Source organism: Ambystoma mexicanum, chromosome 1p (genome assembly GCF_040938575.1).
Source record: "Ambystoma mexicanum isolate Mex_15411 chromosome 1p, UKY_AmexF1_1, whole genome shotgun sequence".
In the NCBI taxonomy this organism is placed as follows: Eukaryota; Metazoa; Chordata; class Amphibia; order Caudata; family Ambystomatidae; genus Ambystoma; species Ambystoma mexicanum.
Window position 1 is genome coordinate 509736048 of NC_090921.1, and position 22322 is coordinate 509758369.

At 46.5% G+C, this 22322-nt stretch overlaps 1 protein-coding gene across 2 annotated transcripts in view; it reads right to left on the reverse strand.

The window, feature by feature from the left end:
- MPND (MPN domain containing) overlaps nucleotides 1-22322 on the reverse strand; it is a 432621-nt gene that overhangs the window by 166403 nt on the left and 243896 nt on the right. For both annotated transcript variants that reach the window (XM_069649374.1, XM_069649375.1), the window contains exons 9-10: nucleotides 19023-19191; nucleotides 14041-14111 (exon numbers count right to left, since the gene is read on the reverse strand). In XM_069649374.1, coding sequence (XP_069505475.1) covers nucleotides 14041-14111; nucleotides 19023-19191 — 240 coding nt within the window. The remainder of the gene's footprint in view (nucleotides 1-14040; nucleotides 14112-19022; nucleotides 19192-22322) is intronic.

Sequence of the window (22322 nt, forward strand, 5' to 3'; positions counted from 1 at the left end):
CAGAAAAGATGGCAAAATACTTCAATAAAGCAGGGTGACCTGGTGAACAACGGACTGATGCTCGCACACAAACTTGATTATACAGAGATTACATACACCAATAAGCATCAACTACGACATCATCCTACGTGGCGAATTACAAAACCTATTGAAGGAAAGGAATGGTTAAGGGAACATATGTACCTATGGCAGACATAGGGGTTAGTACATCATTGGCTGCCCCTTATCTGTAGGACACGCCTCGATTTACCTCTAAATACATATAATACGGATTGTAGCAGAAAAAATGGCAGCAGATTGGTCTATGCAGCATTGTATAGCACATTGCACCATAGATCCTCTGATTGGTTCGCATGCTCAACCAAACTTGTAAATTCGGCTCTATAGCAGCACGAAATCCAGGTGCTCGAGCCACATCGGATTTCCCCCAGTTTCCCAATTAGTCCATCATCTCTAATCAGTCCAACCATATGCCAAACAAAGCTTTGTGTCTGGTGTTGACCTTGTAGCCTACTCTCTGTTCTAGGACATTTGAGGGAGTGTAAGCACATCACTACCTTCATTCGAAGCTGATTGACTAGGCCTTGTTTTCTATCTCTGGCTTACATGGAAGAAACTGCAAATGTGTCCATTTCAACCTCTTATTTACTGCTATTTGATTGAATTATACTGGATGTTCTTTCTCCTCTTGGCCTCTAGAGACTTGCTCTCTGCATCTTGTATTCACTGTTAATTGTCCAATACTTGGCCTCTTGCAAATGTTTTCTTCGTCTATAATCTAAGAGAAATAGGTCTTACAGACATGGCTTATCCGTCTGCCTTCCTTTGTGCCTTGCAAATGTTCCTAAAAATAGCACCCTTGATCCCAGCCCAACATAGACTCCTCTTTACTTTGCACACAGAGCTATTTATCCCTTGTCACCTAACTCTGCGTACCTAGGCTGTTTCTGAGGTAGCTGGATAAAGTCTGAACACGAGCCGGCGTCCATTTTCCTATCAAAGCCGCCCTAGCTATATTATATTTTCCTCTATAGCAAGCTTTCATATGTCTAAACTACCTTGCGTTACTGCGTATTTACACTTATTGGTCAGCAAGTTACTTTATCTTCTTTGTAAAAATTATTACTTATCATTTCGTACAGGTTTCCCTTCTCATTGCAGTTAAATCATCATTCTTAAGTATTTCCATATTGTTTCACTATATTCTTGTATATCTTCTTTATGACATCACTCTGCCCTTGTCAGATTTCATTCAGCGCTAAATGATGTCCAATGGTGCGTGCTGACATCCTTCCACTCTTTCAGTACGAGGGAACATTCGGTATGGTTGCCTGACTGCATATCGTCTCTCATACACTCAATGCAGTGTAAGGACAACACATGAGGTCCCACATTAGAGCTCTTCTCCTGTTGTTCCAATACGACGGTGGTGAGGGGGCGGAAGCTGGAGAAAATGCATCCACCTGCTCCTCTAAAAGTTCACTAAAATAAATCTACTCAATCCCAGTCTCTAGGATAGGCATTGAAAGGGATCCTTGACAAGGCCAAAGTCAGGAAGGAGTAGTTTAGGATATTTACAGAGAGGAAGGGAGGCGGCAGAAACACAAGCTGCGTTCTCCCTCTCCTCTACACCATACAGACGAAAAATTAGCTGTGACATCAATGAAAGGCATAAACATTTTACGCAAGTCTTCCATTGACTTTACAGCTCATGTGAAAATTAGCACAATCGGGGGTTCCCTAACTTTATAATCTAACTGAAAGAAGACTGCTGCTATTCCAGTGTCAGAGGCATCAGGCTGTACAATAAGGGGCCTCTTCTAGTCAGAAGCCCTGAGAACAGGGGCTTGGCAAAGGGAATTGTTTTAGCCCCAAAATGCCTTCTCACACTCCCACTGACCACATACCCTTTTTGGGTTTCTTTGGAGTAGTGAGTGCAGTCAAAGGGGCAGCTATTGTTCCATAAACTGGCATGAGACTCCTATAATACCATGGGTTTGGGTTGTGGGGTTTGCCCAGTTTTGTAAAGTTTATACTTTACTGGGTAGAGGCTACATAAACCCTCCCCCCTCCTCCCCAACCTCATGCCAAAGGTAGGTCACTGAACCTTGGTCAATCTGGCATTTGGTTGCCTTTAAGGTTAAAATGGCCCTCTGAAGAGCCTGCAACACAATCCCTAGGTGTTTGACATGTTATTCCAGAGTAGGGCTGAAAACTGCGATACCATCTAGATATCCAGAACTGCACGTCACTGTAAGGTGATGTGTGCAATTGCAACAATACAAGAACCGAAAGTCTTAGGGACTGATCAATTTCCCCATAAGAATGAGCAAAAGGGCAAGAGAATTAAAGAATAAGGCATCACTTACCTCCAAATAAATCTGGTCAGGAGTTCAAAAAACTAATAGAAAGGGTGTCCCATAGAGGCCTATCGGAGGAAAGCAGCAAAAAGAACATCTTTCCCAACACTTGTGCCTATTGCAGGTGCTCTGGTTTGCATTTTCTAGGGCTGGGCATCCTTTCCAGGTTTTTCTCATTCTGCTGCTCGTCCTTCTTGTCTGCTTGGGCCAGGCCTGCTATCCCGGACCATTTTCTGGGTCATTGTACCACATTTGACCGCCGGGGTTTCCCGCCTTGATCCTGGTGGCTGTCTCCGCCTGGACGGATGTTTGGGCCACAAGATTCCACAAAATCTTCTTTGGGACGTTACCACGGTCTTCCTTCTGCATTGATGGTGTTTCATCCACATGTGCCTACTGAGCTGCTGGGTGCAGATTTCTCTGTCCTCCTGGCGCCATCTCTGTTGCTGATTCCACTTCTGGATGATGGGTCCCACTCCTGTGATAACGATTGGTCGTCTTTTGGTACATCACTGGTATCAGGGTTCAAGTCTTTGGGTGACTGGATCCTTAATTTCGACCTGTAAAAAGAAGCATGTACTTACCAGGTTGTTCTGCTTCACTCGAACAGTGATTTCTCTGAGGCTCTGCATTGTTCCTGATATTTACCCTTAAGATGTTCCCATGGTCTTTGCAGGTGGACATCAACCACATTTCCCCATTTTCTTGCAATGGGGGCTATGTTCAAGTTCTGGAAACTTGCCATGAATCTTTTCTTGGGGTGGGGGTGGGATGGGGCTTCTCTGCTGTCCCCTCGGATGGTTTCTGACAACTCTGCACCCATGAGGAGGAACTGGGACTTTCCTGGCTTTTCTGAAATCACAAACACAGGTCAGCCCACAGACTTGCTTCCATGGGTCACTTTTTACAACGCTAGAACGTCTACAAGTGATAATGAAGTACTTACCAGAACTAACATTTTCTAGGGTCCATGGAGGTCAACAAATACTGTATTTCTATTGACTATTCCCATGTTGCTAGGGAATTTTACATCTATACAGTACACTTCTACTTCAGACCATGCATTGTATAACTATGCCTTACTTTAGTTCCCCCCTTTTGAGTGCAATATACCCCTTTGGTCTTAGGTAGTGGTAACCTAAATATATACTGGACCTTTGGTAGCCTACTGGCTCTGATGGACATTGTGAACTCTTGTTTTGCTACTTCTATGTGTTTTACCACTTTGCTGTCTGCATATGTAGTAGGTGTAATACATATCTAGAGCATTTATTTATTATTATTTTATATAGTGCCTTCATCCAAGGAGCTTTACAGTTAACAACAAGAAACACATCAAAGATGGAACAGTAGAAGCAAAACAGTATGCATGAATCAAGTCTTACAATCGGCATTTAGAACAATTTGCAAGAAGAGAGGGGAGCGGAGGTAAGGAGAAAAGAGAAGGAGAGAAAAAAATGAGTGAAGTGAGCGATAAAAGAGGAGATCATAAGGGAGACGGGAAAGAAAGATAAGGAGGACAGGAGAGGTAATAATGGGAGGGAGGGAATGGAAAGAGGGCAAGGAGCTGAAAAGAGTGGAAACGAGAAGAGGCACATGGTGGTGGGGGGGCAGAAAGTAAGAAGAGATTAGCAGAACGAAGGGAGCAAGAGGGGGTGTAAAATGAGAAGAGAGGTAAGGAGGGGCGAGATTATGAAGAGATTTAAAGACAAGACAACGGAAGTGAAACTTACGTTGGGAGTGGAAAGGAAGCCATCCTAGGTAAGAAAGTGACTTGGAGAGTCATGGGCAGAGAGTATGGATGGCAGAGTGATGAAGAGATTTGAAGGGGGCCCGATGATAAGCAGGAAGAACGAAGAAAAGAGAAGAACAATAGAAAAGGTGAGAAAAGATGAGGGAGGAAATTAAAAGTTTGGTAGCATGGAAGGTGAGAGAGGGACAGACTTTACGGATGTTAAAGAGATGATAGCGACATGCCCGAGAAGTGAGGGAGGTATGATGAGAGAAGGAGAGGGAAGAGTCAAAGTCAATACCTAGATTACGAGCAGGGTTGGAAATTGGAAGATTAGAAGGGGGAAAATGGATGGAAGGAGAGGGAGATGGGGAGGGTAGGGAGTTAGAAGGAAAGAACATGACTTTAGTTTTGTCAGTGTAAAGAGAAAGATAATGAGGGGACATCCAGTCTTTAATAGCAGTAAGACAGGAAGAGAGGTTGAGATGTAAGTCAGAGGTGAAGGAGGCAAAGGAGAGGAACAGTTGGGTGTCATAGGCGTAGAAATGGTGGGACATACCGAAGAAAGGAGATGATAGGGGCAAGGAGTGAGGTGTAAAGAGAGAATAAGAAGGGTCCAAGGACAGAGCCTTGGGGGACGCCGTATTTGAGAGGGAAGTTAGTAGAGGTTCGTCCTCCCGAAGAGACAGCGAAAGAGCGGTGGGAGAGGTAAGAGGAGAGCCAGTTAAGCACAGAGCCTTTGAATCCAAGGGAGGAAAGAGTGTTGAGGAGTAAGGGGTGATCAACAGTGTTGAAGGCAGCAGAGAGGTCCAGGAGGATGAGGATTGAGGAATGCTTATAATAGCGAGCAGTAAAGAGGGAATTAAGGTCATAGGTAAGAGCGGACTCAGTGGAGTGTTTGGGGCAGAAGCCAGATTGAAAGGGGCGAAAGAGAGAGTGGGTTGTGACAAAAGTTGAGAGTTGAGAATAAGCTAAGCGTTCGAGTACTAGAGAGAAAAGGTAGAAGTGAGATTGGACGAAAGTTGGAGGCGAGAAGAGGATGAGCAGAAGGCTTTTTTAGTATAGGGATGATAGTGGCATGCTTGAAAGCAGAATGGAAGGTGGCCGTGGATAAACAAGTGTTGAAGATGGAGGTTAGATAGGGACTGAAGGGGCGTAAATCTTGGGACTAAGAAGGGTTGGAATGGGGTCAGAAGGGGTGGCAGTAGGAGGGCATTTAGTTAGGAGGAGAGAGACATCAGAGGGAGTGATAGGAGAAAATGTATACATGTGAGCCGAGGGGGGAGTGTGAGGAGAGGGGAGGAGCGAAAAAAGAAGGAGAACAGATAATTGTTTGGCGAAGAGAAACAATTTCTTCAGAGAAGAAGTTCGCAAACTCGGAAGGAGAAAGAGGAGAAGTAGAAGAGTGGTCAGGAGCAGGAGGGGAGACGAGCAAGGGTTTGAAAGATACGACGAGGATGAGAGGCTTGGGAGTGAAGGAGGTTAGAAAAGTACGCACATTTGGTGGAGTTAAGGCAGGAATCATAAGGAGTGATTAGAAAAGTAGGAGGTTTGGTTAGGTAGAGTGGGGGATTTCAGCCAGCGACGCTCGAGGCGACAAAGGAGACGACGCATGGATAAGAGGTGATGAGAGCCAGGGTTGGGAAGGTTTAAGAGAAGGGCGGAAAGAGGAGAGGGGGTAGAATTGGTCGAGACTAGATGAGATGGAGGAGGAAAGAGGATAAGGCAAGGTCAGCTGGGAGGCAGGAGAAGGAGAAGAAGAGGGGAGGAAGAGAAGAAGAGCAGGTGTCATGGAAGAGTGAAGAGCAGAAGTTCCGGAGTGCGCGTCGAGTAAAAGAAGAGGAGGAGGGTAAAGGAAAGGAAGGTGAAGTGCTGGGGGTAAGGGAGAAGGAGAGCAGAGCATGTTCAGATAGGTAGCTGGGTAAGGAGGAGACAGGAGAGGAAGAGTAGGTGGAAATGAAGATGAGATCAAGAGTGGAGCCAGACGAGTGAGTAGGAGAAGAGAGAAGCAGAGATAGACGGTAAGAGTCAAGGATTGAGAGAAGAGGTGAGGGTTGAGAGGAAGTAGGAAGGTAGAGGTTGAAATCACCAAGTACAGTGAGGGGTAGGAGGGGGAGAGAAGGTGGTCAAGGCCATCATAAAAAGATAAGAGGGGACCAGGGGGTCTGTAGATGATTAGGAAGGAGATGGGATGAGGATGAGAAAAAGGTTTGTATAGGTATTCAAATGAGGAGAAGGTAGGAAGGGACAGAGAAGAAGTAGGTGACAGGTATTTAGGATGGAAGAGGATGCCCACACCACCGCCACGACCAGCGGGACGTGAGATATGAGAAAAGGATGAGGAAGGGGTAGTGAGAGAGGCAGGGACAGTTTAGTTGTGAGATGGGATCCAGGTTTCAGTTAAACAGCGAAAGTGAAGATTGAGACGAAAGAACATGTCCAGGACGGCAGTGGTCTTATTACAGAGGGATCTGACATTCCAGAGAGCAATATTAATTAAGTTGGAAGGTTGGATTGGGGGGTAGATGAGGTCAAGACAATGAGGAAGGGGAGCAGTGGAAGGGGGTGAGTGGGGGAGGGGGTTGAGCGGAGGGGGAGCAAAGGGATGGTCATAAGGAGAAGGGAAAAGACGAGGATGATAGAAAGGGGGGAAGAGGAGGGGGCGGGAAGGAGAAGGCGAGGAGAGAGGTTGAAATGAAGGGAGGAGTCTAGCAGCACGCATGACAGGGAGGTGAGAGATTGCGAAAAGTAAGAGTGGAGAGAGAAGAGGTAGGTAGGGTGAGGTGGAGTTAGGGGAGAGGGAGGACGAGTGAGGAGGCGGGGTAAGAGAGGGATTAGGGGGCAGTAGGTGGGGGTGGAGCAGGAGGGGGCTGGAGGAGGCAGAGGGAGGGTAGAGGAGGGGATAGTAGACTGTAGTGTAATGTGATCAGGTGATGGTTGGTGACTGTAAGAGAGACAAAAATGGGAAGGGAAGAAGGCAGGCAAAGAGAGGGAGTAGGTAATGGGGAAGGTAGCAAGTGGATTGCTAAGGGTAGAGTGAGGCGAAATGGTGGTAGAGCCCAAACGAAAAGACAGGATCAGAGTCAAATAACAGCAGCAGGCAGACGGGGGGCGAACTGAAGGGCGCAGCAAGAGACTCAGCCGGAGGAGGGTGAACAGAGTAAGGACAATGGTAGTGAGTCCAGAAGAGAGCTGCTTGCACGCAGTGGAGGACTTAGGGGCTGGAGCACTGAGGAGACTCAGCCGGAGTAGCAGACGTTGGAAGCAAGGCCGGTGGAGCTGAGGCGAGGGCCTGCGTACCTTTGATGTTGTGGGGTGAGGTGCAGGAGACCAAAAGAGCTACTCACAGGCAAAGGAGGACTGGAGAGCAGGAGCGCCAAAGAAGTCAGCCGCTGCACCCCTAAAGGTGTGGGAGGAGGTGCAGGAGTCCAGGAGGAAGAAGGGCCGGAGCAAAGAAGGGGGGGTCACGGCACTCTAATGATGTGGGAGGAGGTGCAGGAGTCCTAGAGTGAGCCACCTAAAGGCAGAAGGTGTAGAAGGAGGTGTAGATCATCAGGAGGGAGCCACCTACGGGCAGAGGAGGACTGAAGGGCAGCAACAAGAAGGCAGCCGCAGCACCTTAATGGTGTGGAAGGAGGTGCAAGAATCCAAGAGGAAGCCGCCTGAAGGTTGACGAGTGAATGGCAGGAGCAGCAAGAAGGCGCCCACAGTACCCCTGAAGGTGTAGGAAGAGGTGCAGAAAACCAGGAGGAGACCATCTGTAGGCAGAGCAGGACCAATGACTGCAACAAGAGGTCGGCCACACAACTTGATGTGGGAGGAGGTGCAGAAAACCAGGAGGAGACCACCTGTAGGCAGAGCAGGACCAAGGACTGCAACAAGAGGTCGGCCACAGCAACTTGATGTGGGAGGAGGTGCAGGAGGAGCCACTTGCAGGCAGTGAAGTGCCAAGTGCCCGGAGCGCTGTAGAGCTCAGCTGGGTGGAGGCAGGGGCATCTGTAGGCAGAGGAGGACTAGAGGGCTGCAAAAATAGGGCGGCCGCAGCACACTGATGATGTGGGAGGAGGTGCAGGAGGCCCGGAGGTGCTGGAGCATGAGAAGGCGGCCGCAGCAACTCAATGATGTGGGAGGAGGTGCAGGAGGTGCCACATGCAGGCAGTGAAGTGCCAAGGGCCCGGAGCACCGAAGAGCTCAGATGTGGGGAGGCAGGGGCACCTGTAGGCAGAGGGGGACCAGTCCCTCAAGTCCAGTTAGGAGCACGGCCGGGAGGCCAGTCTGATTCGGTCGAGTCCGCAGTAGAGGAGGGTGGGATCAGCAGAGGCGCTCCGAATCCGATGGTGCAGGAGCCGGACAAGGAGGCAAGAGAGAGGCTGCAGCACCGCCAGAGAAGTGATCAGTTCAAAAGCCAGGCGGGCCCGATGAAAGCAGGGCAGAGTCAGCGATGGAGTCCGGAGACACTGTCACTGCATGTGCAGGTGGATCCCAGGACGGAGGCAGCAAGCAGGATACCAGTGGAGGGGCCTCGGAGTCGCAGCAGAGGCCCAGTGCGCCCGCAGAAGAGAACAGAGGAGAGGCGGCGATGGACCTGGAGACGCTGCTACTGTAGGTGCAGGTGGGTCGAGGGAGGGAAGTAGCAGGCAGGAGTCCAGTGGAGGGGCCTCGGAGTGGTGGCAGAGGCCCGGTGCGCCGCAGAAGAGAGGCAGCGTTGGAGTCCGGAGACGTGGCAGGTGCCGGCGGATCCCAGAAGGGAAGTGTCGAGCAGGAGTCCACTGGAGGAGCCTTGGAGTGGTGGCAGAGGCCTGGGACTGGAGCAGGAAGGCTCAAGGAGGAGAGGCGGCCGCCAGAAGCACCAAGAGTCTAAAAGCCAGAAAGTTTCGGTCCAGAGGCGTCCAAAGGTGAGATCACGGGAGTGGAGATGTGCTTAATGGCAAATTATAAATATAAAATCAACTTTAAGAGCTTGATAAAGCCTGAATTTGGGGAGACGTCGGCTCAGGCAGCCGAGCTTCAGAGGTATGACGTATGGGTGCCGATATAGTGATAATAAATATCCAATGCGATTAATCTGCAACGAGTGGACTAGATCTTTCCTCTCTACAGGACTCCCATCATCATAGGAATCCTCCAAGAAGTATAACAAATGTGTAAAGCGCCAATATTGTAGGAATCCGACACACACATGGGGCCTCATCACGAGTCTGGCGGTAACCCTTAAATGTGGCGGAAGCGCTATTACCGCCGCATTTATGGGTCCGCCAGATCATGGCTTTGGCGGATTTCCCCCCAGCTCTCAGCTGGGGGGAAATCCGCAGCAAAATTGCCGATTTTCGGCAGGAAATCCGCGGGCGGTAATAGCGCAAATTTTCCCCATTGGGCCCAATGGGGAATGAGGAATTCCCGAATGGGCCCAATGGGGAATGGGCAATAACCCTTCCGCCAAACCCGTGAGCCGGGGGGTTTGGCGGTAGGGCTATGAGCGCCGGCGCTGATAGTGCCAGTGTTACCGCCCAACTCATGATGAGGCCCATAGTACCTTCTGAGGCACAGGGTGCGCAAGCACCCCGTCGAGTAAGACTACACAAGCCCAACCGGTCAATCCAGGATAGAGATACCAAATAACCAATACCACTAACAATTTCCTTCTCTGCATACACCTCTCAAACTCCAAACCAAACACAACCACAAACCTCCAGCACAACAAACCGCACGAACTTCACTACACTGCAGCAACAAAACAAAAACACACCGACTCGCACATCCGCACACGACGACTACCGGCCGCATACACCCCAGGCCCAGCCGACGGAACCACCGGGCTGAGGCTGCCAAAAGCACATCACTGCAATCTTGCACTTTTCCAGCCTCCACCCACTAACCCATCTCTCCCTACCTCTTTCAGAGCCGCCAGAGCGCTAGGGGACCACTCCGGGGGTGAGTGTGCACGGTACAAATGTCCTTTAACATTAACATTAACATAGTCAATCCCCATTTGGGCCACAAGGGCATGGCGCTAAGGTTCCCTGCACCCGACGGCCTTTACTAACACCAACGTTTAAGGATGGGCTCGACACGGTAACCAAATGTTCCAGGTGCTCTCACCACTTTTCAAATACTTATCTAGAGTGGCATCAATGGTACAAGGGGCTGCGATTATTCTGTCTGAAGGCTCTCGAAAATGAGAGGACATGGATTTGGGCTTTTTCTCCATCGCCCGGTGCATATTTATCAACAAGTTCTGACATTCTACTGAGAGAAAGGTTTGTAACCGGAGAATCTCTGCAAAGCCAAAAGGTTAAACCATATTAATCTGCACAAATAAATGTCTTTTGGTGCTACAGGACACATAAGAGAACGAGTAAACTTGAAATGTTTAGGTTTTGACCAATTTCCTAGTACGACAGAAATTTAAAAACCTCCATTTATGCTCAGAAATCTCATCTCCATAGTATGAATAGAGGCTCAATTGTCACAACACTGCCTGATGGAATTTTGCTGTAGCATGGCATTGGAGAAATAGTTCTGTGTGCAAAGACCTTACAGTGACCACTCTTTTTCTCTACCTCGGACTGCATATCTGTTACAATGTCTAATTTTCTCTTGTGGCCACATACAATCTGGGTCTATAAAATAAAGCATCATAAATGAGCTTTAATGAAGGATCATTGCAAATAGATAAAAGAAAGATAGATGGGCAGTTAATATACAGTAAAAGCTTGATTTTATTGTATCCCTGGGAAGCAAGTGTTGCCGAGTAATCAAAACGTATTTAACTGGATATACAAATATATATATATTAATGGAATCCTGAGACCCACATCAGCCGTACCTGTAAGGACTACTCCATAGAAACGACAATACCCGTCACCTTTCTTTCAACTATCAAAAACAATCTTGTTTACATACCAAACATTTATGTTAATTGCATTTTCTTTTCTCTGTTTACTATGAGTGTGTTTGGTTAGGTTTTTCAAGATAACCAGCAACATTGTCCTAAGATGATCCTTATAACCAACCAAACGTTGCAGCTCAAGGTTAAACGTTCTCGCCATGTATTACACCAGTCACAAATCCTTTCTGAAGTACAATGTTGCTAACATACATAATGGGAGGTCTGGCACTTTTTAGATTTTGAGAGGTATTATTTGGTAGTGCAGGCCCACTTTTTATCCTTTTGGTACACACAGCGACCGTCTCTACCACATGTCTAAATAGAAAGGGCATTATACCTTTGGAGGTTAAATTGCTTTGTTTCTCGTCAAAGATTTCATCTCAGTGTACCCTCACAGCTAAGCGAGGCTAAGCAATATTTTATTAAATCAACTGTGCCTACATGAGTCCATGGTCAATGTTGGTAATTTGGAAAATTATTGAACATTAATAAAAAAGAAAAGTAACAGCCAGCATGTTCATCTGCAACTGTCTTTAACTCTTTGAAGGTCACAACGTCAATGATTCCCTTTACACATTAGGATATAAAACCAGATACCTTTTGAATTCACTATGGGATATCATGTGTTGAGCTGGAGTTTCAGAATCAGCCCTTTGGTCAGATTCTGAGGGGCCATCCTCTTGTGATGAACAGGAAAAGACAAATGTCTAGCCAAACTCTTATCTGGGTAGCGTGGCTGAGCAGTAAGACTTCTATTTAAGAGGGTGTGAAGAGTTCATTTACGCATTCACAGAGCACTTTTAATAATACCAGTTAGGCACGTTTGGGGTGCTCTTGCTACAGAGAACCAACACTTTACTTTTGAACAAAATTAGATCAGTTTTAGGACACTAATGTAGCAAAGTAAGTGAAGAAAGAACAAAGTACTTAATAACCAATTTAGAGAACGAATATGTAAGGAAGAAAAGAGTTAAAACTCAAACATATAAATATAAGGCACTACACTTTAAAAGTCCTTCTCTTGCTAGAAAAGATGGTGCCGAGTGCCCTTGGAGTCGCAAGTCCTAATACAACTTTTTCAGGCGACTAGAAGTCTTTAAAGAAGTCTGAACAAGAGTTGCCAATAGTTGTAAGTGTTTCAAAGTTGAAGAGCAATAAAATGTTGCCGGGAGACCCTCTTCCAATCCAACCACCTTAGCGGGAGACCAGGGGAGGATCTTTGAAGAGAACTCCACTGATCACGGTTAGGCAAGGGTGAAATAGGGTAAGAAGTTTAGGCTTGTTAAAACCTATGGAGAAAGGTTGGGATCAGAACATGTATGTTATTCTTGTTTTTTTTTTTTCCAGGAACCACATCAGAGGCTCCTGAAATCGCACCATTCCCCCCCCCACACCCATGTGTTCTGTATCTTGGTTACGTTTGAGGAGGTCTAGTGGTTACAGGTGCAGAGGTCACTTTCTGCATTGGGATTTAGATCTGGCTAGTTGGCAGTTCCGCTCTCAGGTGAGACGGTTCCTGAAACTGGTCAGCTGGATGACACTTTGCACGATAAAGAAAGGGCCACCACCAGGTCAACCGCATCAGAAGAACCCCAGGACACAATGCAGGCAGAGATCAGAGGAAGGCCATTGTGAACAATGGTGGAAGTCGACCCTTGTTGCGGAAATACGGAAGCCTGTCCTGCTAGGCCCCTCTTCATGCTTTATACTTTGAGCTGCAACTGAAGACCTCTTGTTTCACAAGTCTAGGGTCTGCAGAGTGCCAGGTCTGAACTCAAAGGATGGTGACCAATGCAGCAAAGTAACCCACAAGGAAGCCGGTCAGCCCATAGGATAGTCCCGGGATACCTCTGAAGGGTTCCAAAGCCAGGAACTAGGAGCAGGGGTCAAGACTGGTTGTTGCCACTGGTCCAGGAGGGATCGAAGCACAAATGAAGGCCTTCTGAAGATCAGCAAAGGAGCATGGTATCACAAGGAAAGTTGAAAAAGACAAGGCTGGTTGGCTATGATGACGAGTTTTGGGTCTTCAGTGAGAGACTCCTCTTTGTAGGGGTCTTGGCTCCAACGACGATCTGATGAATGGCTTCAAAAGTCCAATAATGGACAGCCTTCAGCCACTATATTTTCCAGGAACCGACACTTTGGCATGGATATGGACTGGGACCAGCCCCCACATCCGGCCACAAACACATATTGCTGCTTTGCCCTGTAAAACTGAGACTTTCCTTGGGAAAGGGCTCATCATATATGGCAACTCTGGTGCAGGGAGGAAGAAAGACAAAATACAAGATGGACAAAGGAAAGGGGAAAATCTTGTGGCATAGCCATTTTAGAGTATATGGTACTCTAAAGTGCATTAAGCGGTAAAATGCAAAGGTGCATGTGATAATATAACAAACACAAGAGGAAGATATCTGCTGCCACCATCCTGTCTTGGAAACATGCAAGTAACCACAAAGTTACCAAAATTATAGAGTCACAAAATATCCCTACCACACCTTACTGTAAGAGGACGTGTGCAGCGTAAAACAAACAGGGAATTTCACAAAGGAGAACTGCACTGATAGCCAAAGGAACTGACCATTTCCCCCAAAGCAGATACACTTAGCAAGGAAAGTGAAGTAAAACAGCCTTCACTTGCCTCAAGTCAGGAGAGGTGAAAAATAATAGCAAACATTTGGGGTTTCCGTAGATGTCTATGGAAGGAAAGCAGAAAAAGAAAATTGTTCCTAACACCATGAAGATGTGACCATCTGAACGAATTATGAGCTACTTCCTTTTAATCTGGATTTTTAAGTAACCCTGCACATGAAGACTGTTGCAGATTGCAAACTAAATGCATAGCCTGTTAATGTGAGAGTGCGTTGCCACTACTGCACTATTAGTTCACCAACCACTCGCGCTATGATGCTGAACCAATTAGCTGGTTTACGTTATAACAGTCTGTCAGGACTCCTTCAGGACCACACATACCCTTACATCAAGACTTGCTTTATTAACACCACGCAACTTGCTTCCTAGGTGTGTAGAGTTACTTTCATGCCTCTAACAGAACGTACCTCTGCAGGCGGCATGACCCAGAAGGGGGACATTTTCGACTCCATTCCTTGGTTGCCATGATGATAAGGACCTTTAAGAAGAGGGAGAATGTTTGTTTGAAAAACCACATGGGCAAGGCAGGTAAATCAGCACACATGAGTATGTTTCAGATAACTCAATTTAAGAAAAAGCAATAAAGAAAAAAACAACTAGAGCAGGCAAGGACTAAATCATGGCATAAAAACAAGCACAATGTCATTGAATATAACATTTTGAAAACAAATACACGAGGTAATAAAGGGATCAAATTAAAGTGAAAATCAAATAGTTTAAACAAATGAGAAAAACCAATTTACAAAACTGACGAAAAAAATGAGTTTCAAATAGGAAAGGACTCTTAAAGACCTTTGAAAAGAAAGCAGGGAAATGTGAGTCTGATTACAACAGATGAAGAGTTTCATACCCTGGACGCAGTAGTCAATATAGTTTGGGGGATCATCTCAAAATCTAACTCTGTCGTGCTTGAAATATGCAACTTCTCAGCAGGAGAGTCTGGTTGGTTTTGGGCAGTCATCAGAAATGAGTGAAAAAAGTATAAATCCTATCTGGCACTAACCCAGCATGTTGTTGTGCTGTTTGCACAAGATCCTAAAGGGTTAGTTCAAGTGGAGTTTATCAGGGAGCATGTTTACAGGGCCTGCCACTTGCGTTTGTACACAGAGGTCACTTCAGCCTAACTCTGAATCTCAAACTGGGGCTGAACCTAGCTGAGCCCGTCACAAGCTTCTTCACACTGGTTACCCAAGGTATACACAACAGGGGCTCATGTCGAGGGCATTCGTTTTTCATAGGGCCAGCCCCCACTTTTCTTACAACATCGCTAATCACCACAGACGACCAATTGTCACGCTAAATAATGTGATTATGTATGCACTGTCTTTGTCCATTATTTATTGTAATTGTAATCCTCTGCTCATTTAAATGTCCTTTGCAATGTAATACTGTGCCTGTAACCGTTGTCCTAAGATATGTGCCCGGGAGCCTCCGGGCCTGGTTTGCGCTATACAAATAAAATAAATACAAAATACAAATGCTGCACATTCACTCTATCAGAACTAGGACTAGTCAAAAAAGAGTGCTAGCTCTTTGGACCAGCCCCATTGCTCTAGGCTCTGTCTCTATGGCCATAGTCAACATAGCTAGAGTCCCCTCCCACTGCCAAACTCCCCATTTGATCCCACTGTAGGGCCGGAGAGAGAGGATTGGAAATTGTTCTGCGAACAGACACAACAATTAGGGATGTAGCAACTAAGGATTCTACACTCTTATAGGCTGCCGAGGCCACAGATACCAATGTACAGACAATCTTCGACTCAGTCAAGAGTAAAATACAGGTATTCTCTGCCTTCAGGGCCAATGCATTCAAATCGGGAAATGCATCATATGGATGTTTTATAAGTGGCTCCACCACCAGAATATAACCCTATTGATAGGGTACATGCTGTCATGACTGCTCCCACCATGAGCCTTTATTTCCTACACCTATTAGGACAATTCACCCTCCTCCTTCACTGACAACCGCTGAGTGTTCTATGGCACAAGCTCCAATACTTATTCTGCCGCCTGTCTCGTCAGAATGTCTCAAACCCACTCATGTAGCACCCAGGATGTCAACTTTGCTACCATGCGCTTCCTTGGGTCATCCAGTTATCATTCCTGAACTTGTTGATCTACCCTCATAGAGGTAATTCAAATACATGTTTTGTTGCTGAAACATCTACCACGGAGGCCATCGGAAAGGTCAGCCATTTAAATCAGATGGTGTTTGGAAATTGAGAATAAAGCCTTCCCCTCTTTTGGAGAGCTTGCTGTGCAAGTCTATTGGGGATGACAAAACTCCTCATTTTACCAGTTGCCACTCTGGTATAAACAGCAAAGCATGCCCTTGTGGTGCCTGCCAAGGCGAAGGGAACTGGAATACATGTGTAAAGTGACGTGTTTAAGAAATGTGCTCTTATTGTTCTTCAATTTTCGTCCTGCAGAAAATCAGGACCTTCTTCGCAGAAAGCAATTTCAGACCTGCTGCCCAAGCCTTTGTCTTCTCCCATCTGCAAGGTGGCAAAGGCCTTTTGGAAGGCCTTCCGGCGACTACCCTGGCACCCATGAGATGTGTCTTGCATGCTGCAGCACTACTCAAAGGACTTCGCAAATTCAACCCCATCACCTGGTCGTCATCGAAATGCACTGGCTCCTGCTGCAAGCCAGTATCATCATGGAAGCTCCTCATCCCTGGAGGCCTTCGATCCACCAGAAGTATGGACATGTGCAGACTCTGTTGCAGACAGGAGAACCAAAAGACCGGCCTTGTAGGTCTACTCTCCCAAAACTCTGGAACCCATCCTTGTCAACAGACTTGCCGCCTCACTTCTACAGCTGAGGAAGGACCCCAATACCATAGTTATCAAGGAATGGCCCCTCCTTAACACCTAGGTCCACACACCCTCCAATCCCTGTGAATTAGTGATCTTATCCCACCCCCGATTGCTTGTAGATCCATTCCTGACGAATTTCCCACCTTACCTTGTTAGATTCCCATTCCCTATGCTTCCCTAACCATGTTCTTCACCCTATGATTGTAAAGCACTCTATTAGTTCCTGAAGTCGTCTGTGCTCAATACTAATAATGAAAGTGTTGGCGCTGTAGTCAGAGCAGCACAAAAGGTGAATGTGTAGTAAAATACTTAAATGTCGTTTTTCATTGCTAAGAGTTGTCCAATGCCTAAGTACATAAGTGTATGTTTATACATTCTGCATAGTTTCTATTATTAAGACTGCTCTGTGCGCTTAACTGAACCCTTTACTACTCTCTCACTTACTGCTCAGTCACACTACCTGGATGGAATTGGACTAGTGTGACGAATCTAAGGATGTCACCCCTTCTTCCCTAGGGGGGAGACCTTTCTCATGGGGCCAGGGCGGTGTGTCCTCAGTACAATAGTCCCCGCAGGGGGTGGTGCACTGGGGACGATCACATGGGGAAGGAACCCCTCTACGTAATTGGGGACGACCATCATCAGAGAACGTGGTATGACCCGCTTCAATACACTTAGCCCCTTCTCTAACACTAAATCCCTCTTCCCCCTCTCTAAATAGAGTCAATGTGTTTTGTTGCCAAGTCAGTCAGCACAACAGACATGACAAGACTGAAAGACCAGAATATAGTTTTGAAGCCGGTATTGAGTCCAAGGAACACTCAAGAGAAGCAAAGTGAGAGGTCTAGCTTCTCAACACACGTGATTGACCTAAAGCAGTACAGCAATCTTATGCAGGTGATTGAAAGCAGCTTATTTGGGGGACAAACAAGGGAGAGCGTTCCTCTGAGGAGGAACAGCGGGAGCTGTGCAAGGGAACAGCTGACACGAGCCAGAGAGAAAGCTGTAACGGGAGGAATGGGAGAACCAGAACGTGGTCCACCAGGCAATGACTACTAGGGCTGCCACCGAGTGAATCCTCTAAATGTCCCAGGTCCCGGCGAAGTGCAAGAGACAGAATGCACAACCGGGAAGCGTCAGACGACTGCAGGACCGCTGCAGACCCTGCTGGATACCCGAACGCTACGGCAGCCTCAGAAAAGGGCGCAGCTGTCCAGGAACCGCTGATACCTGCGAGAAGGAAGAGAACAGGTACACAGGTTACCCAGACGGTGCTATAGGTCTGGGGAAGCAACAGGGTCAACAAAGCCTGAAACAGAGTATCTGGGTACCTGAAACAAAGGAGGAAGAGTTATATAATTGGCAGGAGAGTTAACCAAGCAGATACAATGCAGCAGCGCCAGTCTGGGACCCGCACCCAAGAATAAGAGGGACTAGGCCCTGATGAAAGAGTGGGTCTGGGACACTGAAGTAAAGAAGGAAGGGGTGTATACTTGCCAGGAGAGTGTACCAAACAGATACAATGCAACAGTGCGAGTCTGGGACCTGCACCCAAATAGGTCAAGAATAAAAGGGTCTGCGACCCTGGAGATAAAAGAAGCAAAAGAAGGAAGAGGTGTTTGCTTGGCAAGGAAGTGAACCAAGGGGACACTAGGCTGTAGTGCAAGTCTTGGACTCGCACCCCTACAAGGAACCAAAGTTTAAAGTGAAGAGGGTCTGGGACCCCGTGAGTGAAGGAAAGACTGTTCAAGAGGGAACACTGGCTTCGCAGGGGTGTGAACCAGGGCCGTTGCGAGTCTGGGACTTTCACCCACATGAAAGGTTGAAAACAAGAGGGCTAAGAACCCTGGAACTGACAGAAGATATTCTACACTTGGTAGTGGAGTGTATTGAGTTAGTAGGAACAAGGACGTGTGGAGCCCAGAAACAGCGCCTTCTGAATTATCCAGTGACATTTTAACTAAGACAAAGGGTCTCCGAAGCCCTAAAGGAAGAGGCATAAAATAAGAGGACGCCTGGGAGAAAGGAGCACCAACATAGCATTGGAATCTTGTAGTTTGGAACTTGGTTTTGTATCACTTGATTACCAGAGAGACTTGGAACTCTGTTGGTCAGACACAGAGCACTTTTTACTTTGAGAAGAGATCATCCTTGCAAAGTTGCTTTAGATTAGTGTTAGGGACAGAGGTAGGTTTGAGACACGACAGTGACAGACATTTTAGTTGTGCACTTCCCGACAATTTCACTTATTTCCTTTGAGGTAGGGAAATCCCCTTTTAGTTTTAGGGAGAGGCGCATTTTTCAAAAACTTTCTTAATAAATGTTTATACCCAAATACATGTCACAATTGTGTCTGAGCCTTACTTCTGCACCCTTACACTAGACATTAGTGTCTTTCCAGGTTCATAAGAATAGGGTGGCCTATCTGAACACCGACCCATGTGTGCTACCTGCCACATGACACCAAAACCTGAACTATGAATGAGTTTGGGCTTTCTTGATTTTGATTCCCATGATATTCAAGCCCCTCCTTACGTCCCCTTCTAAGAAAGGAATAAATGTCCACTCACCACATATGAGGGCAAGGCATGGCTGGAAGCAGTTGTCACTACCCTGAAGCTTCAGCTGGTACTCCATCTGGGCATCGATATCTTGAAGGGATGGAACCGCAGGGCTGAAGGGGTGGCTGTGGTACCAGCCCACTAAGGAAAGGCCACGGAGAAACAGATTCTGACAAATCTATAGCCAATGAGTGAAAGGGAGAAACCATAAAATAGGCCATCAAACACAGGTTTCGATAAATGTTGTGCCAACCAGGAACCAAAAAAGTCCTGTCAACACTTGCCTCAGCTCACAAACAACGGTACAATTTGGTATTCCAAGCTAAACACAGACTATTTCATACAATGAGAAACGGAGAAGAACTCAGTGATGAAGACCTTAGACAGATCGCTGGCGACCTAAAGTCGCTACTACAGTAGAGTTTAGTTATAGCTACATGTTAGGCAAGATTGGGTGCGCTACAACAACCCTGACCACCTGGCAATAGGAACACAACCATTGATAGAAGTCTGTACTACCCAGGTTGGTAGCGTGTTAAGCAGCCAGGCTCATCTCAAGAGGGGTCAATGTGAGTAGTCGGGGAGTTTCACAGAGATTCACAGTGACAAGTATTCAAGTCAACTCTTACACACAAGGTTTCTTGATTAATCAATTGTTAATTGATTAATCAATTATTCATTTATTTAACAGTCAGTTAGAGTAAGCCTTCTTCAGAAGGGAGCAATATAAAACAACTCACAAATATACTTCCAAAATACACTCTTAGTTTTCTAAATCAGTAAGTACCCTTTTGGGATGGCCCACAGACACTGCCTACACACCCTCAGGTGACTTCAATTGCTAGGGTGCTGGGGACATTAATATATCACTGTTGATTTAGAATATTCTTGAGGAGTGTCAAAGAAAAGGAGGATCCAGAATAAAACAAGTATTCACACAACTATTCTTAACCAGGTAAGTACTTTCAATAACCCCTCAATGCAAAGTCAGTTAACCCTTTCCTGGAAGGAAGGCAAAACACATATGCAGAAGAGAGAAGAGTCATTCAGGGAGCCAGGCTAGCTAATGTTAAGCAAAAGTCAAGGTGAACTGAAGCACTTCGTGCAGGTAAGTAGAAAGTCTTGTATAATGTCTTGTATAATGTTTAAAAAGTCTTTGTAGAATAGAAGAAATCAAAGTGGGGCTTCAAGCTGATTAGGCCTGTGAGGTAAAGAAGCTACAAGGAACTCTACAAGAGCAACCGAGACAAGTCTCCAACGAGGACAAGCAAGGTGGCACAACAAGAGCCAAGTTCTCTCAGACTTTACAGTACCTTAAGGTTGAAGAAAAGTGTAGCAGATGACTTCTGTTCCTGTGCAGCTCTGCAGATCCTGGTGTTCTTGGGCCTCAGTCGTGGGGACAAGAGGGAGGACTTCTGGGGACAACTGCACTGCAATGGGACTTGTCTGTTGAGGGGGCTCAGGCTCGGTCAGTCCTGCTTCATAGGAGTCCGGAGTATCTTCCTGGAGTTCTTGGGCAGTTTAAAAACAACGCACACGATCTGGTGTTCCTCTCCATGGCTATTCGGTTCCAGCAGCGATTGCAGTGGAAATTCAACCAGCTTCAAGAGGATGTCCAAGTGGCTTACCTTGGAGTTGATTGGTCCCACCAACTCAAAGGGAGAAGTCGTCCTTGCAGGGGCTTCTCTTTCGATACGAATTTGGAGTTTCAGCACAGCAGCAGGGCTTCACCGGGCAAACCAACGGTCCAGGAGTTGCAGCAGGTGTCCTCTTCAAGTTCTTCTTCGGATTCCTTTGTCCAGTGGTCGACTCAGCCCTCCAAGCCAAAAAGCCTCGCCTTTTATGTAGGTTTGCCGGACAGCCAGCCAGCCAATCACTTAAGAGTGCATTCCTATCTCCTAGGAGACTAAGCACAGGCAGTTTCGGCCACCTCCCTGGCTTCCTGCCCCCGCCAGAAAAACAAACAAAAGGGACCAAACCTGGTTTGGCGTGCAGAGTAAATCTCAAGAAGGACCTTTCCACTAAGAAATGGTGGAAAAAGAAGACCGAGGGACATTTTGACAAAAATGCCACCCATGGGTGCCTTACCGTGGCTGCAAACACAATGGTAGTAAAAAGTAAACCACTGCCACCAGCCATTCATCGAGGAAAGGGTAACATAAAAATGTTACATGAGAAGCTAGACACGGGATACTAAGTAACCCCTCCAGCACCCTATTATCGGATAGTGTGTGCTGGGTCTAGAAAGTTACAAATGTAAGTAAAGTCAATTTCACATCACTGCTCTTGGAAACAGTAGTTTATCCAAGAGAAGGTATTTAAACCTTGGGAAATCTGAAATACTCCCCTGTGCCACTGCACTGAAGGTGCTGTGTGACACAATGTAAAAGATGATGCCTATGGAGTTTGTCAGACTCCACAACCAAAAGAAACAGAGTTCAAAATCACATTAAAATACACAAGAGAGTGGGGAAAAAAAGGTCTCACTCTCTCCAGGTTACAAATTCAAGTCCTCAAAGTCCAGCAAATTTGCTGGGGGTCTCTAAGGTAGAGAGGAATTAGCACATTTCTGAGAATTCTGCACTTGCGCGGTCTGAATGACACCTGGCCTAGTAGGATCGTTGTCCGTCTTCCCCTTGTTCCCCCCTTCCTGCCTCGTCGCGTCTTGAAACACTTGTGTATAGGCGCGTTACAAATGCCTTATCATATCATATCATATCATAACACTAGATAATTTGTAGGAGCCCATATGTTGGATCGACCCAAAAGACCCATCAGTTCACCTTTGGAGTCCTTCTTTTTCAAGTATAAAAGAACCTAAAAACATACAAAAGCCAACACTTTGCTTAAAAGGGCCTTCTTGCAGAAAGTGAACCTTCCAAAAGGCAGCCAGTGCATTTAATGAAGTATGGCTGTGATCTGCTGCCATCACCAACTAGGAATTTGGAAACAGGCTGCTGCATCTGGCACCATCTGCGTTTGTCTGCTCAAGAGAGCAAGAGAACCCCAAGTTGACTGTGCTCCAGTAACCTGAACACAAATGCACGAATAAAGGTTTAAATTCTGCCTGGAAATTTTGAAGCAAATGCTTTAGTGCTGCAAGGAATGGAGACCACATTTTCACAGAGTTTTGGGCGCTTTGCCAAAGACTAATATTAAAGAGTGAGGGTATGCCTTGAAATGTTGCGCAGGAGGGGCACACTTTCTTGTACTTTATTGATGTTGCAATAATATGACTTTAATTTAAACATTGCAGCAGTTTGGAGAGATAGGCTACTAGGACTTGGAATGGGAGTACATAGGTTACAT